This window comes from Engystomops pustulosus, chromosome 5 (genome assembly GCF_040894005.1).
Source record: "Engystomops pustulosus chromosome 5, aEngPut4.maternal, whole genome shotgun sequence".
NCBI lineage: Eukaryota > Metazoa > Chordata > Amphibia > Anura > Leptodactylidae > Engystomops > Engystomops pustulosus.
Window position 1 is genome coordinate 29,903,877 of NC_092415.1, and position 16,392 is coordinate 29,920,268.

At 42.0% G+C, this 16,392-nt stretch overlaps 1 protein-coding gene across 5 annotated transcripts in view; it reads right to left on the reverse strand.

Annotated features, from left to right (window-relative positions):
• Positions 1–16,392, reverse strand: part of VPS13B (vacuolar protein sorting 13 homolog B) — a 629,099-nt gene that overhangs the window by 266,516 nt on the left and 346,191 nt on the right. For all 5 annotated transcript variants that reach the window (XM_072151499.1, XM_072151498.1, XM_072151501.1 and 2 more), the window contains exon 25: positions 3,937–4,140. In XM_072151499.1, the coding sequence (XP_072007600.1) occupies positions 3,937–4,140 (204 nt within the window). The remainder of the gene's footprint in view (positions 1–3,936; positions 4,141–16,392) is intronic.

Sequence of the window (16,392 nt, forward strand, 5' to 3'; positions counted from 1 at the left end):
CTCCTAAATCACGTGCAGTAAGTATTACTGTAAAATCCCACCATGGTGTGTCAAGTCAAATTTTTATGTTTTACAAGGACCAAAAAAAAAAAATTAAACATTCCAGCGCATACAGAAATAGTTCTCAGTCATTTTTACTGTAATCAGAGAAGGAACACGGCAAAAAAATAATATACAGATATAGTGAAAGAAAAAAACTATTTCCTAATCTAGTATGTAACATCAATTTTCCACTGCCCGGGAACAAACATGTGGGATTCTTATTGACAATCTGGTAGAAATATGTTCACTTCTCTTAGAAAAACGATTGTTTTTACATTTGCTTTCTAGTCTCATGGTGTTGTATTAAATTGCACCAGCTCATTTTTCAATTGCCAAAAGCAATTTCCCAAACACTTTGCCCCACCCTAAGCTCGATCTTCTGCCAGGTTACTACATAGCTGCAGCCAAATTCAGCAGCCCTGAGCAGGAAACATCCCTCCAGATTTTCTGCTTTCCACAAGTGGTCAAAAATGGGGGAAAAAAAGGATATACACGAACAGTGGACTTTGTTTAAGAAACCGGATACTAGCATACCTGGGCTAATACATTGCACCTGACTGCATATGGGCCACTCAGCACTGAAAATTCCCTCTGCTTCCAGACCATCAGCAATGTGCTTGAAAAAGACCTTTCTGGTCGAAGCGATACACACTTGCATCGTAAACTTGCATTATAGCGCTTGGATTTGCTTTGATGGAAATAGGTAAAACCCACATTTTAAGGGCACTTCCAATTAAAATTACCTCATACATATTATAGGTCAAGGGAATGTATGGGTTGTATGGGCCAGCGTCAGCACCGAGAGCAGAGTGGCCCCAGGAGAAGCAGAGGACACAAGAGTGGTAAGTACTTGTCAGCTGTGCTGTATTGCTTTAAGGTCCTCTCCTGTTCCTGGCCCAGTTCTGCTCTGGGTCAGGATGCCGGCACAATACAACCAGCTTGGGACACAGAGCAGAACAGCACATGGAGGAGAGAAGAAGTTGAAGTGTGGTGAGAAGAGCAGAACTAGAGCCAGGAAAGGAGAGGTATTCCACTATTATTATTATCTGCTCTGGGGTCTCCGCCATTAGTTCCTGCTCCAAGTGCAGTATTTGGTTGCTGGGTTGGTATTTATTGCTGTACTGTGGCATGTATAATTTCTGTGGTGGCATTTTGTGTTGTACTATGGTGGTTGGTACACAACCCCTTAACGTTGAGCGGTATGACAATGTGGTCCTTGGAACAATGAATGCTGTTTATTCCCGGCCTAAATTTATTTCAGCTTGATGGAGCTCAACCATAATAAAGTCAGAAAATGGTTTTCATATTTATTGTACACATTAATTATTCCGCTTACAATGTAGGTTTAGCAATTAATTTTTGTCTTTTTTCAGACTAAGGCTGCATTCACACTAATGTATGGGGGACATATATACGGCCGACGTATATACGGAGTATGTACGTCCCCCATACACTTCTATGGGCTCACGGCCCTGTACAGGAGTGTTACGGTGCAGCACAAGTACAAGTATATTCCTATAGAGAGGGGCGGGGGTCCCTCATCCCCTGCGTCGATGTATGCCCACCGTACTATGGTATGGTGGGCATACATCGTGTGAATGCAGCCTAAAGGACTAAGGATGATGACATTTTAGCTCTAGACATTAGATAGAAGTGGATTAACATAATTTACAGGAAAAAGTTGCATATTATAGGGAAGATGAAATCACTCTTCAACTTGTCATGTATCCCTCACACAGCTGGAAACAACTTTACCTGACTGCATTCACTGCAGTGTTTGGCTGGCCCGGACTCTGGAAAAGGTGCAGCTAATGTGGGAATTGAGGTCCGAATAATGAGACAATCTTCCTGGCCTTAGACCACAGGCTGGTGAATCATAAATGGGGAAGTTTTCTGTCTCTGGAGGAAACATATGACTGCACTTTTCTGCTTCCATTCAACCTGAGGTAATCTTCCAAGCAGAGTTCGCTCTCTTTGACACTATGTTAAGTCCGTCAGCGCGGCAAACTCATCATCACAAGTCATCATGTCTAGTAAGCGCTGCCCGCCTACCAACGTTATGGAAAGTTTGTCTCCTCAGTAGTCTTAAGTTAGTTTTGTATCAGTGTGTTAGTTCCAGATAGATGAGATAAGCGTATTGCCTTTGCCTCAGCAACTGAACCACAAAAAATGCAGCAAAACATATAGGGGCACATTTACTTACCCGTTTCCTGTCCCAATCCCCGATCCAGACTGTCCGACGAGGATGAAGTCCGGCGCGATTCACTAAGATTGTGCGCCAGATATCCTGCATGTGTTGCTTCCCCGCTCAGGTCCGCCGGAGTTCACCCTCTTCTTCCCAGTGTATGGGAGTGCATGTCTTGTGACACAATTTGAATTTTAAATCCCGCACTTAGTCCGAATCAGTCGGGTTGTCCCCCCCGCCACCATCCCCAACCCCCCGATTTATGTAGCATGAAAGGCGGCGCGATTGTTCCAAAATCCGATCGTGTGCGCCAAAAACCCCTGTTAAATGCAGCACAAATCGGAAATAGTCAGGAAACTCGACAGAAACGTGGTCCGGGGACCCTTAGTAAATGTGAACCATAGAATGTCATTACTATTTTGCATATATGTTATATCTAAAAGCAGTAGCATGGGTATAGGGGGTAACAGCAGACACAGTTGTGACCATTCCCCTTGGTCCAGGGGAGGTCTGAATTCCCCTCCTATGAAACTTTACTCTTTCTAAAGGTCTAGCACTTAAGTACTGTAAATCCTTAGTGCTCCCTGCACTGAGATTTATGACACACAGTCTGGCAGACATGGTTCCACTGGCGGGATCTCAATAACCTTTTAATGGCAAAAGTTATGGTAAGTCAGTAGATAACCAAGTAAGGGAGGCTCTGGAGGAATAGTCATGTATGAAAGTGACAAGTGAGCAATTATGGGAGATTATACACCATTCTCACAACTACAATCAGAGAAGATGTCACTCTTGATAGAAGTTGAATGTTAATAATAATAATAATAATAATTCCTTTACTTATACAGCGCACACAGATTTCGCAGTGCTGCACAGAACTTGCCAGATCAGTCCCTGTCCCCATGGGGCTACAGTATGTTTTGGAGTGTGGGAGGAAATCGGAGGACCCGGAGGAAACCCACGGAAACACAGAGAGAACATACAAACTCTTTGCAGATGTTGACCCTGGGACTTGAACCCAGGACCTCAGCACTGCAGGGCTGTAATGCTAAACACTAAGCCACGGTGAATATTTCACGTACCTCAATGTTGCGACCAGAGCAATGAAGGCAAAAGAAGTGGAAGTGGCAAGGGGTTTTTACTTCAATAAAATATATCACAAAGAATCTAATTTTAAAAAGGTCATCCACTTGTATCAATGAATTGATATTCAACTCCACAATTCATTAAAAGAATAAGATGCACATTTACATCATAATAATCAGGTTATATACTACCTGTAATTATATAACTCTGCAAGAATTGTTTAAGTGACATGTTTTACATTTTTGTTCCATGTCATAAGGCTGTAGGTCAGTGGTTCTCAACCTGTGGGTCGGGACCCCAGCGGGGGTCGAACGACCAAAACCGGGGGTCGCCTAAAGCCATCGGAGCTGCAATTTTACTGTGTTTTTACTGCGAGTTGCATGGTTTGGGGTCACCACAGCATGAGGAACTGTATTGCGGGGTCACAGCATTAGAAAGGTTACGAACCACTGCTGTAGGTGGTCGACTGAGAAGAAATGAAGAACATATATGTGCTGTGAAACATAATGCTGTGAAAACATGTGAACATGTGCTGTGAAACATAATTTACATAAGAAGGTTGTATGATGACGGTTACTATGCTTTATGTGCTGATAATGTTTTCATCCATCACAAACACTTACCTCAGTAGTGGTCCCAATATCAGCAGATGGGCTACAGGTGCTGGTATCCGGAGGCGCTGTGCCAACACTGCTCCTGATTGGTGAGCTGGAAGTCACACCAGCTGAGGAGTCAAAGTACATTGAGGACTGATACAGAACTCCTCTCTTCTGAATCTTCTCCCACACTTTGCCAATGGTGTCAGTCAACTGGTATAACAACTGCACCTAGAAGAAGCAAGTAGAAACAATGATAGTATTAAAACATGCTTAAAACCCTGGAATAAAAAACTCCAACGCACTGCAGAATGAGGTTAACAAAAAAAAAAATCTACAGAATTCTTGAACATAACCTTTCACCTCTTCTTTCTACATCATAAATACTTGTAATTCTTGGTAATTTAACAGTTATTGGACCTTTTCTTAGAACTCTATATTCTTAGTTATATCCATTGGATAGGAAATAAAGAACTGATCAGCGAGGGTAATCAACCCCCACCAATCTTGAAAACGTAATCCCCAGCAATCTGGATAACACTAATGGGTGGAGTGGAGAGTTAAGTATGTGTCCTGCCACTTCATTCAAAGGAGTGGACTGATCAGAAACATTGGTGTTGGGGGCCCCTTCAGCTGTGCAGGAGCTCCGGCCCCCTGTGTTCTGTGGGCAGGGCTGTTTTTAACAAAGCCTGCGTCTCTCTCCTCTATGTTTCCCTTCTAAAGTAGTCGGCAATGAGAGGAGGGGGCAGAGCATAGCAAAAGATTGTGCTCGGCCAGTTACACAGGAAGGGGAAACAGAGCCGGGTGTGTAACCCTCTGCCTTCGAGCTGAAGCCACAGCCCTCCTAAAAAGACCGGATGTGTGACAGCCTTAACTGATGGTAAGTATATTTAAGAAATGTGTGTACGGGTGTACATAAGAATCAGGCATGAGTCTGAATGTATGTGTCTGTGTGTGCATGTGCCTGTGAATGTATGTGACTGCATGCAAGCATGTGCCTGCATGTGTCTGGCAAGTATATGTGCGTGCATATTGGCTACATATGACTACATCTAAGTATGGGTCTGTGCAGGCATGTTTATCTTGGTGTGTGCTTGTGCGTGTATATGTTCATGCATATGGCTGCATTTATTGAGCACCGTATATATGTGTGCGCATGTAGCCCTGGTGTGTATTCATTTGTGAGGATAGACTGCTGGACATTTAGTTAGCATGGGGAGGCTGCTGCATATTTAATGAATTAGGGGAGGCAACTGGACATTTCATAAGTGAAGGAAAACTGCCGTACATTTCATTAATAAGGAGAGGCTGCTGCAGATTTCATCAATGTAGGGAGGCTGCTGGACATTTGTGAGAGAAGCTGCTGCACATGTAATCAATGAGGGAAGGCTGCTGGACATTTGTGAGAGAAGCTGCTGCACATTTAATCAATGAGGGAAGACTGCTGGACATTTAATTAGTGAGTGAAAGATGCTGCATATTTAATGAATGGGGGGTTTCTGGACATTTAATTAGTGGAAGGAGGTTGCATGGCATTTAATTAGTGAGGGAAACCTTCTGGACATATCTTTAATATGCTGCTGCATACTTCATGAATGAGGAGACTTCTGGGTGTTTTGTTAATGAGGGGAGGCTTCAGGACATTTCATGAATGAAGGGAGGCTGCTGGGCATTTCATAAGTCAGGGGAGGCTGCTGGACATTTCATTAATGACGGGAAGATGGTGCTGTGTGTATGTTTGTGTAACATATATGTATACAGTATTCTTAAGTATAATGTGCAGTAGCAGGAAGGGTAACAAGTGTTTAGGTACATGGGGCCCTGATCCAAAGTTTGCACCGGGGACCACTGTCTTTTTGCACCACCGCAAATCAGAATGTTATTCCCTATTCTGTGGATAGGGGACAACTCGCTAACTTGGTACAACCACTTTAAGATACATAGAAGAGGGGTTACTTTGTATTGCTGGCATTTAAAAAACAGGTGGGCTTTTAGTCAGCGTTTTAAGGTATAAAATATGGGGGACCAGTTTGACATATTTTGGTAAAGATTTGGTGTATAAAAGCAACACAAGTTATAAATACATTTATAGATGATTTAGTGAAACTCATGAAAGTACATTTTTTTTTAACAAAAAATAAAACATTTCTGTCAATCATTCACTAGTTGCTTCTAGAAAGCAAAATACATATGCTAGGGTTGTGTCCTCAGCCCATGGCATGTATATATGTCGGTTCCACCGGGGAATTGTCACAGCAATATTCACAGAAGAAAATGTTTAACTTCCACATTGTTTGACTAAGTTGGTGGATATTTACACAAGCATTCATAAATAAGCATTAATCACGGGATGTATATGACAACACGTTTACCATGCAGTGTATAAAACATGGTGCACATAAGCAACAAGCTCTGGATGCCGACCACAGCTGGATGCCATATATTCCCTCCTGAGTCAATGGGAACCACTTATATTTATACATTTCTGAGACCTCTCAGCCTGGGGACACATGCAGCTTTGATGCCGGCTTCGTATATGGGTAGAACAGAGGCAGGAAACACTTGGGTCAATCTGCATTCAATGTTAAAAAGGCCCTGATTTCTCTATATGATGAAAGTTTTCAACACTACACAATTTAGCCAAATTTACATAAATACTCCTTGAACTTCTGTGCTTTGCCCTTATTTGCCTAAGTGTAGCTCTGAGCAACTCAATCCATCTATTTCCAGGAACACTTGACCTACACTATAGTTTGGAACAGAAAAAAGGGAAATTACCCCATCAATGATGTGCCAACAATTAAGGAAACAGTTCAACAGATTTTCGGAAAAGTTGAGTTCACACCGGGACATTCAGACATTTAGAGTTCCACTGTCACATCTAAAAAATACTGCGGTGACAGAAATACATAAAGCTGGACTAAGACAATTTTGTGCTATGGTGTGTTTTTTTTTTCTTCAAAATTTTCTAGAGAAATGCAAATGCATAGTTTTTACCTATGAAGGAGAGCTACCTCTTTAGTGACATCTATAGGTAGCTACCTTGTCAATATCTGCACTAAAGATTAATCTTTCTACTGTATCAACCCAAAACGGCGCCCATCTGGTGAGACAAAATTTAGGCTTTCTCCAAGTCTTTTAATGATCAAAAGTAAACAATACAGACAATATACTTATTGGTGGCACTTTGGTGACTATTTCTGGCGTTGGGCTATTTTACATACTTATTCAATAGCAGCATTACCTTTAAAGGAAATCTTCCATCAAAATCAACCATGATAAACCAGGGACACTTACTCAAAGATCCAGGCACTGTAACTGTGGTAATCTTCTTATATTTGTTAACAATGATCTCCTTCCTTATAAAATCAACTTATTAATTTATACTAATGCACAAGAAGGGTTGTTACCAGAGCCCCTTTGTGCTGCAGCTGTTACACTGTGCCGGAGCACTTTCCCCTCCCACTATGTGAGATTAAAACAGGCAGGGGTAGGGGGAGGTGCTATGTGAGCAGGAAGGAAGACATGCTTCTGCACAATGTAAGAGCCTGTGAAGCTACAGCAAGGCGTGGCTCTGGTAAGGGGGGGGGGGGGGCGATCGTGGAGAAAAGACCCCTGACAGACAAGTTAAATGAATTTAACGGGTTAAACACCCAAGATCGGAGCCCACTCCGGCCGCGGGTGTTACACTGGGATGTCGGCAGTTAATTACAGCCGGCACCCCGTGTATCCCGATGCCGGCTCGGGATGCTGATCTCGAGCTGAGTCGACATCAGCTCAGAGACGGATATATCTGCCGCTGAGCGCTATGTCACTGCGAGCGGGAAGGGGTTAAAAGGGAATCTATCACCAGAAGGGCACTGCTGTCGGAAATCAGAAGGGAATGCATCACAAAACCAGAAGGTAGGAAAAAGTCTTGTTAAAAAGCACCTGCATCTTATAGTCAGAAGATCAGGCGACCCAGCAGTGGCAGACCCTCCGGACTGCCGTCGTGAAGATCAGGAGGAGAGCTGACAAATTGCTGCATTGCTCCCTCCCTCTCCCAGCCATCCAGACATGAGTATTACTGAAGGATCAAGAAGCATGTGACTGATCTCCGGCTTCCTGCATGGTCCTTAGTAACAGGTTCTCATAGAGATCTATTAACTGACACCTTTCTTTGTTTCCCTCACATCCACATAAATCAACTTTATGTTATATTATCTAGCATCAGAGGGGGCATGTTCTGCTGGGCTGGCCCCATCCATCTACTCCTCCACATGTCCCATGAGTCTTCTCAGCTTGTCATGTGACCACAGTGACATCCTTTAACATCCTGTTGCATCTGCAACGTCTATCCCATGTATGTATCTGATCACATAAAAGTACAGCAGTCCCCATGGTTTCCCCATCCTCCATGGGGACTGCTGTGATTCCATGTGATCAGATACATACATGGGGTAGATATTGCAGATGTAACAGGACCTTAGATGATGTCCTCCTGGTCACATTACTTTAAGCGCCAAATAATGTAACAGAGCTCTCTTTAAATGTTTCATATAGAAGAATATCATAGCACTCATACCTGTTAATCAGGAACACGGATGCAGGTTAATGCAAGTAAATTTTAATATCCATAACTCAATTAGTGTGATGGACTCCCATCAGGCGAATATAAGTTCACAAACTGATATTTAAACAATGCAGCCATGGAAAGGAACCATAAAGGCTATGCTTTTTAATCATCGTTTTTAATTAAGTCTTTATTTTGGGTGGGTTAACTTGCATGAAAGGTCCTCTTTAAATCCTTTTGTAGGTTTTGTGGCAGGGACTGTGTGAACAAAAACTCTGTGGGGCTCATTTACTAAGGGTCCACGGACCGCATTTTCGCCCACAGATTTGGACAATGCGCGGGATTTAACATCGTAAATTGTGTCGCAAGACATGCACTCACATACACAGAGAAGAAGAAGGTGAACTCCGGCGGACCTCAGCGGGGGTCGACAGATGAAGGATCTTGGGTGCACGATCTTGGTGAATCGCGCTGGACATCATCTTCGTCGGACCGTCCGGATCGGGGATCGCGACAGGACTGGGTAAGTAAATGTGCAAGTGTGTATGGATGTAGCAGTGCTTAGTGTATTCATGTGAGTGAATGTAAGCAGCAAACCTGATTAATTGTAGCAAGAGGTGCGCAAGTGAATGATTCTTGTAGGGAATTTTTAATTGGAAAGATAAAAACAAAGAAACAAAAAAAACCTCTGTTTTCTGATTTCTTTTCATAGGGCAGAGTTTATGAGAGCTGTTATCTAGAACAGTGATTTTCAACCAGTGTTCCGCATGGTCGGGTGTGCTGCGGGGAAAGTTCCCCAAACTATAGTGCCCCTTGTGTTTTGTTTCCCGGCAATGAGCAGCGATGCACAGTCTCGGCTTCTTACAATGTAGGAGACGTGTACAATAACACATGCACAAGCTTTGAACCTCGCACGACAAAATGACATCACCGAGGCCGGCGCATCATCCTGAGAGCGGAGAGACTCTCGCATTTGCCCACCGTCAAGGTAATGCCCACCAATAATGCTGACTATATGAGCTTTTGCCTGAGTATATGAACTGTTGGCAGAATACTCAGCATATGAGCTGGTACTTGTAGTACTCCAGCAGTATACTGCATATAACAATGAGAAATGTAAAATGAGAAATACTATAGTCATGTGGCTGGAGTACTACAAGTACTACCAGCTCATATGCTGAGTATATGAGCTGGCACTTGTTCTCTGGCCTCATGGCCATAGTACTTCTCATTGTACCCCTTTATATTGCAGTATATGAGCCACATAATAATCAGCACCATATACTGTGACGCTGTACAGTGCACATCACCACAGTATATGATGCTGATAATCATGTGCTCATATACGTGGGACTGTATTTATGAGGTTACATGGGATTGAATATATGAGGGGGTTATCCTTTTTTATTTCACTTTATAAAAATAAATATTTTATTGAAAGGACCTCTGCCAGGCATATTTCACTCTTGAGGGCTAAAAAACTAGCTCTTGTGGTGGTAAGAAGCTGATTTAAAACCCCCAAGAGTGAACTCTGTGAGAGTTGTATGTGTGGAATAATAAATGATATTAGTACCGCTCTTCAGCAGTCATGTCCTGCTTGAATTGACTCTAGTGGCGTAGCACTTGGCAGCCAGGCTCTATTCTACTTATAGAGAAAGCTGAGTGCTACGTCACAAGATCGCGGTTTAAAGCTACAGTTTGCTGATCTTCCTTTGGACAGTTTTTGGTTATCTGTTGCCAAGGAGTTCCCCATTCTGGCCAACAAAGCTATTTTGACATTGCTCCCATTTTCAACCACATATCTATTTGAGCTGGGCTTCTCAAGCTTGACTGCGATAAAAACTAAAAACAGGGAGAAACTGAGAACTGTTGAGGAAGAGCTTCGTGTGCGTCTTTCCACCATTCCTGCCAGGATATCCCTTTTGTGTTTATCGAAACAGGCCCAGGTTTCACAGGCCTGTTGAGTTTCACAGGCCCAGGTGAGTAAAATAAATTTAGAATCTATATTATTAACTATATGTATAATATGACTGTTTTAGTGTCATTTTGTGCTATTTTGGTTGTTGGTGTGCCCCAGGATCTTCTAAGTATAAAAAGTGTGCCGCGGCTCAAAAATCACAGATCTAGAAGTACAAAATCTGGAAAAGTCGCAATCCCTGGCTGCATTCTCGATTTCTCCCTTAAGCCGCCTCCATGCCAAACGGGCATGGAGGAGAGTGAAGGGTGCCAGGCCCAGGAACGTAGAGAGCCAGTGTAGGGCATTCGTGCCCTGCAGCTGCCAGCCAACTAATGATAGCCTGTACCAAGAACTGTCCAGGCTATAGCACAATTATACACCAGGCAGGACCTGACATAGAATTACCCTGTTGCACGCCAGTTGCCATATATATCAGGAGGCAGGATATATCTGGCGTGGTGGTAGGGTCGGGGTTTACATCATGCACTGACACACTGGAATATACCCCCCATGCCTACTAAAAAATAAGAAGACACGTTACCCTGTTAATTTAATACCCAAGCTCAATGTGTTAGCATTATGCAGTTATGCTTCTTCTAGTGGTTTTTGCAAGTATTAAAGAAAATCTGACATTTGATGCATTATGAACCAAATATACTTTGAGAATGCAGTAGCTACACTGATGCAGAAACATATCTTGTCTAATCCCTGAGCTGAGTGGTTTTGCTGAAAAAACAATTATAAAATTCAGGATAATGAGTCTCTGTCGCTCCTGTGCCTGGCTCAGCGCCTTTCTTCTTACACTGCTCAGGAGAATGATGTAATCACTGTAAGGCGAAGGTAATCAATAGCTGCACCATCCCCCAGCTGCTGTGTATGAGTTATACACCTCAGGTTGATTAGTCATGTCTGGAAAGTTCAGGAAGCTCCATGTAATAATAATAATAATAATCTTTATTTATATAGCGCCATCATATTACGTAGCGCTTTACAAATCATAGGAAACAAATACAAATATAATATAACATGACAGAGCACAACATTTGTATGGAACAACAGGAGTGAGGTCCCTGCTCGCCAGAGCTTACGGTTTATGAAGATGATGGGGTAACACGAGGTAAAAGAATATTTAATGGTCAAGCCATTCTTCTTAGGGAATAGAACAAAATATAATAAATGGAATTGCTGTCGCTTGAACCACTAAGCCGTCATCTTATATACCAGGTCCAGGGTGAATGGGACTGCAGAGAAGTCTGGTGCCTGCTGGTTGCTGGATAACAGATGGGAGGACGACACAGGACGGGTTAGTAGAAAAGTTAAAACTTCATGCAGTTAATGAGTGTTATAGGCTTGCCTAAAGAAATGTGTTTTAAGAGCACGTTTGAAACTTTGGAGGTTAGGTATTAGTCTGATAGTCCGGGGCAGAGCATTCCATAGAATTGGTGCAGCTCTAGAATAGTCTTGGAGACGCGAGTGGGAGGTCCGCACTAGGGTAGAGGTTAATCTAAGATCACTGGCGGAACTAAGAGCACGAGTTGGGCGATAGACTGAGATAAGAGAGGAGAGGTAGGGGGGTGCAGCATTATACAGAGCTTTGTGGATGAGGGTTATTATTTTAAACTGTATTCGAAAGGTCATGTAATGTCTTTATGTACTGCAATCCAGGTTTCCCAAGGTCCTGAAAGTCATCATAGTTTTTTCAGCAAAACCACTCAATTTAGGGATTGAACAAGATAGGTTTCTGCGTCAGTGTAGCTACAGCATTCTCAAGGTATGTTTGGTTCATAATGCATCAAATCAAATGGCAGATTTCCTTTAAATATATTTGAAGAGAGCTTTAGAACTCATGCCATAAATGCACAGGCTGAACTGAAGTTAGTTTCATGGGCAAAAAAAAAAAAAGAATTATTCGCTTTACAATAGTAAAAAAATCTGTTTCTATAAAAGTCTTCTTAGCTCATCCTAACAGGACGAAAAAAAATGTCTGTGTATCATATTTGCAAACATTTTATTACCTTGAATGTTGAATTGCATGGAGACACAAGGGGCACATTTTAGGGAACATCTTTCCTATAAATGAGACACACAATATGCTCCATAGTGCTGCACGGGTCACCCAGCTGCAGTTCAGTTGACTGCGGACCAAGATATATTGTAAGACACTCAATACCTCTGTGTGTGTTGACCAGTTCTGAGTTCCCAAAGCTCATTTTCACAACACCGACTTGCCAGAATGTTACAATGATACTCTTAAAATTTACTGGATGTGATGTCCATGTATTATACAAGACACAGAAAAAGACTCTAGTCTTCGGGGGGACAAGGATCTGAAATATATTACAATGTCTTTATATAGAAGCAGATTACGCCACAAATAAAGTGAAGCTTGTTTTTAAAACAATTCATTTGGGGTAATGTGAAACTATAGTTATACCATAAGAAAAGTCAAAACAGCAAAAATATGATACATAAGGCCCCTGGGTTTATGGTAAAATGACCGGTCAACTCTTCCCAACCTGAACGTGAATTTATATGGACTGATCAATTACTGGAGCAGTGGGAGGTCGGCATACGCCAGGAAATAATTTCTCAAACCACTAACTCCATTAATCCCCTTCCCTCCGCTACTTCACCCGGTCATCTCTCTGACCGCACCTTCAATGTCTCCTTCTCGGGATCTCTCTCCAGTCATCTTCCTCTCAGTGTCGGGGTTGTGAGGGCTCAGTCCTAGGTCCTCTTCTCTTTTCCCTCTATACTGCCCCCATTGTGTGCAGTGTCATCTTTATGCTGATGGTACCCAGCTGTACGTCTTGACGTAATATCCCTTCCACCATACTGCTGAACACCAGTGACTGTCTCGCTGCCGCCTCCAACATCACCTGTTGCTTGCTCTTACTGGATGCACCTTAAAAATCTTTCTTATGATTGCAACCTCCAAAGCATTAATTGTTACTCTGATTCACTCTTGTCTAGACTACTGTAAGTCCCTACTAGCGGTCTTCCACTTATTAAACTCTCTCCTCTACAATCCATTTTCAATACAGCAGCCAGGCTCGTCTTTCGGTCCAAACACTACACGGATTCCTCCAGTCTGTGCAGTCACTCCACTGTTTGTTCATCTCCTTCCGAATACAGTTTAATTTATTCACCCTCATCCACAAAGCTCTTCATAATGCTACACCTCCTTACCTTTCCTTTCTTACCTCAGTCTATCACTCAACCTGTGCTCTTTGATCCACCACTGATCTTAGATTAATCTCTTTCTTAATTGGAATCCCATACTCACAACTCCAGGACTTCTCTTGAGCTGCACGAATTCTCTGGAATTCTCTACTACGGTCCATCAGACTAATACCCAACCCCCAAAGCTTCAAACGAGCTCTTAAAAACCATTTATTTAGGCAGACCCATCACACTCACTAACTGCATGAAACTTTAACTCTCGATATTAACAAATTCTCTCTCTCTATTAACCCTGTCTGTAATCCTGAAAATGTCAGGTACCGAGCTCCAGGCTTCTCTGTAGTCCCACTGACTTTGGACATTGCATATGAGATAGCGGCTGATGGCTGGTTCAAGCAGCAACATTTTCATATATGAAATTATTTTATTCCATTTCCTTTTTAAAAATGGCTATAAACTCTTATACCACCCCCTTCTTACTCATAGCGAGCAGTGTCCTCACTCCTATTGTAAGCTATGACTATTACTCTGTAATGTCTCATTTTATTTGTATATGTTCCCCAGAATTTGTAAAGGGCTACAGAATTTGATGGTGCTATATAAAGATTATTATTATATTTAGCTGTTGAAATTATGAGGTGATATGCCCATGGTTAAGATGGGACATGTCCTTTAGTGGCCAGAAACTGCAATCACAACTGTGGTACCCATTCACTTCCCTTGTGAGCCATGACTGTTTCAATGGTGCTACAGGGAGACTGTCGACACATTCCAGATATACGACGGATATGTCACCAGTATTAAGTCCAATACTTATGTCCAATCTTCTCCCCTGAACCGTCACTTTTAGGACAACAAAAATTAATTTGAGGACTATCAAAAGAGGACCAAAGGTCCTTCAAGAGATGGGACTCCCCTCGAACTACAATCAGGAAGATGGAGGGGCGGAACCTGCCTCCTGTTACCTCATCACAAGCATGTGCTGCTGACTTGCTGATTTGGAGAGTCTCTCCTGCCATTTCCTGCTGTAAAGTGTGAGGTGATGGGGAGGGGAATTGTAATCACTCTGCATCTTGTGTTTGTGTGGATTATTTAATAATAATTATTATTATTATTTGTTTATATACAAGTGTAGGGAAAGCTGAGGTAGAAATAAGAGAAGCAAACAGAATGTTATGTAAGTTATTGATGCCTTAAATAGAAGTTTTTTTTATATATATATATATACATATATATATATATATATATATATATATATATATATATAATAATTACATAATAATGTACAAGGTGCAGCAGAAAAGTTCAGACCGTGAAATAGCTTGCAAAATTTAAGGATTGCAAAACTAAAATTATGTGTCAAATATTCTTTAAAAATCTACCCAATGATACCAAACCCATCGCCGTTGTGGAGGGGGGAAAAATGTCAAAATCTTAAACGGGAACCACCATTTTTTTTATTGCAGATTTGGATTCCACAGAAAAAATTACAAGAAGAGTTTGGCATCATTGGTAAATATCTTTTCAAGATTATTTGACATGTATATTTGTAGTTTTTTTGATCAGATGTGTATTTCGGGCGATAATCCACCATCCCAACCTTTTTGTTACACCCTGTATAATAAGTCTAATGGATAGGTGCATAGGGCAACACGGTGGCTGAGTAATTAGCACTTCTGCCTTGCAGCGCTGGAGTCCTGGGTTCAAGTCCAACCCAGGTCAACATCTGCAGAAAGTTTATATGTTCCCTGTGTTTGTGTGGGTTTTCTCCAAGGTCCTCCGGTTTCCTCCCACAGTGCAAAAAATACTTCTAGGTTGTTTAGATTGTGAGCCCCATGGGGACACGGACCAATTTGGCAAGCTCTGTGCAGCACTGAGTAATCTATAGGCACTATATAAAGAATTATTATATATTATGGATTGGTTAAAATATCTAATAATTTCAATGGACTTTTAATGGCACATGTTAGTGTCCATTTGCAAAAGGCTTCCTTTAACCCAGTGGAAAATTGGACGGAAGCTGCAGCGCTATTTTTCCGTTCTTACCAGAAGTGGTAAGAACGGGCCTTCGTTATTATGGTTTTATTGACCGAATATAATCCAAACAGGACCTTAGATGTGGTGTGTATGGGGGCCTCTTGACTGCTTAGAAAGGTTATTCCTCTCACTTTACTGTAACATGGATGAGCTGAATCTGAATGCTTTTGCAGCCAAGAGAAAAGGTTGTTGGCCAAGTTGTATAAAAGAAAAAAAATGTAATAATAATAACACATTTTTTTTAAAAGACATTATAATTTTAGCACAAAACTAAATTCTCATGTAGACCTCTCCAAGGACGACTACTTTTCACTTCACAAAGAGGATCATGACATGAAAGGGCCAACGTTAAGACCTTCAGCATAACAGAGGGCAGGCTTCAAAACTGAACCCACACACGCTGCCATTTACAAAGAACACAAACAAAAAGCAAACTCAGGTCACATTCTGTGTCCCCAAGCACCTTTCCACTCGGCTCTGCTGTAATGTCTTCCAGACACCCATAACTGCCTGCCGCCTTCCAATCAGAACTTCATGTAGCGTGAAAAAGCACAAGGGTGTGAACCCGAATGGAAGAATTTTTATTGTTCTTTAGCACTGTGTGCGCTGCCATGCGTCAGGATCTGCGAAAACAGCACATCTGCTACTTATTTCTCCCCATCAGGCCAAAGATGACTCTGCTAGAAGGAGCTCCAGTTACACAAACCCACAAATACATCAAAGTAAACAGTATTCAAATGGCACAGACCCTGCC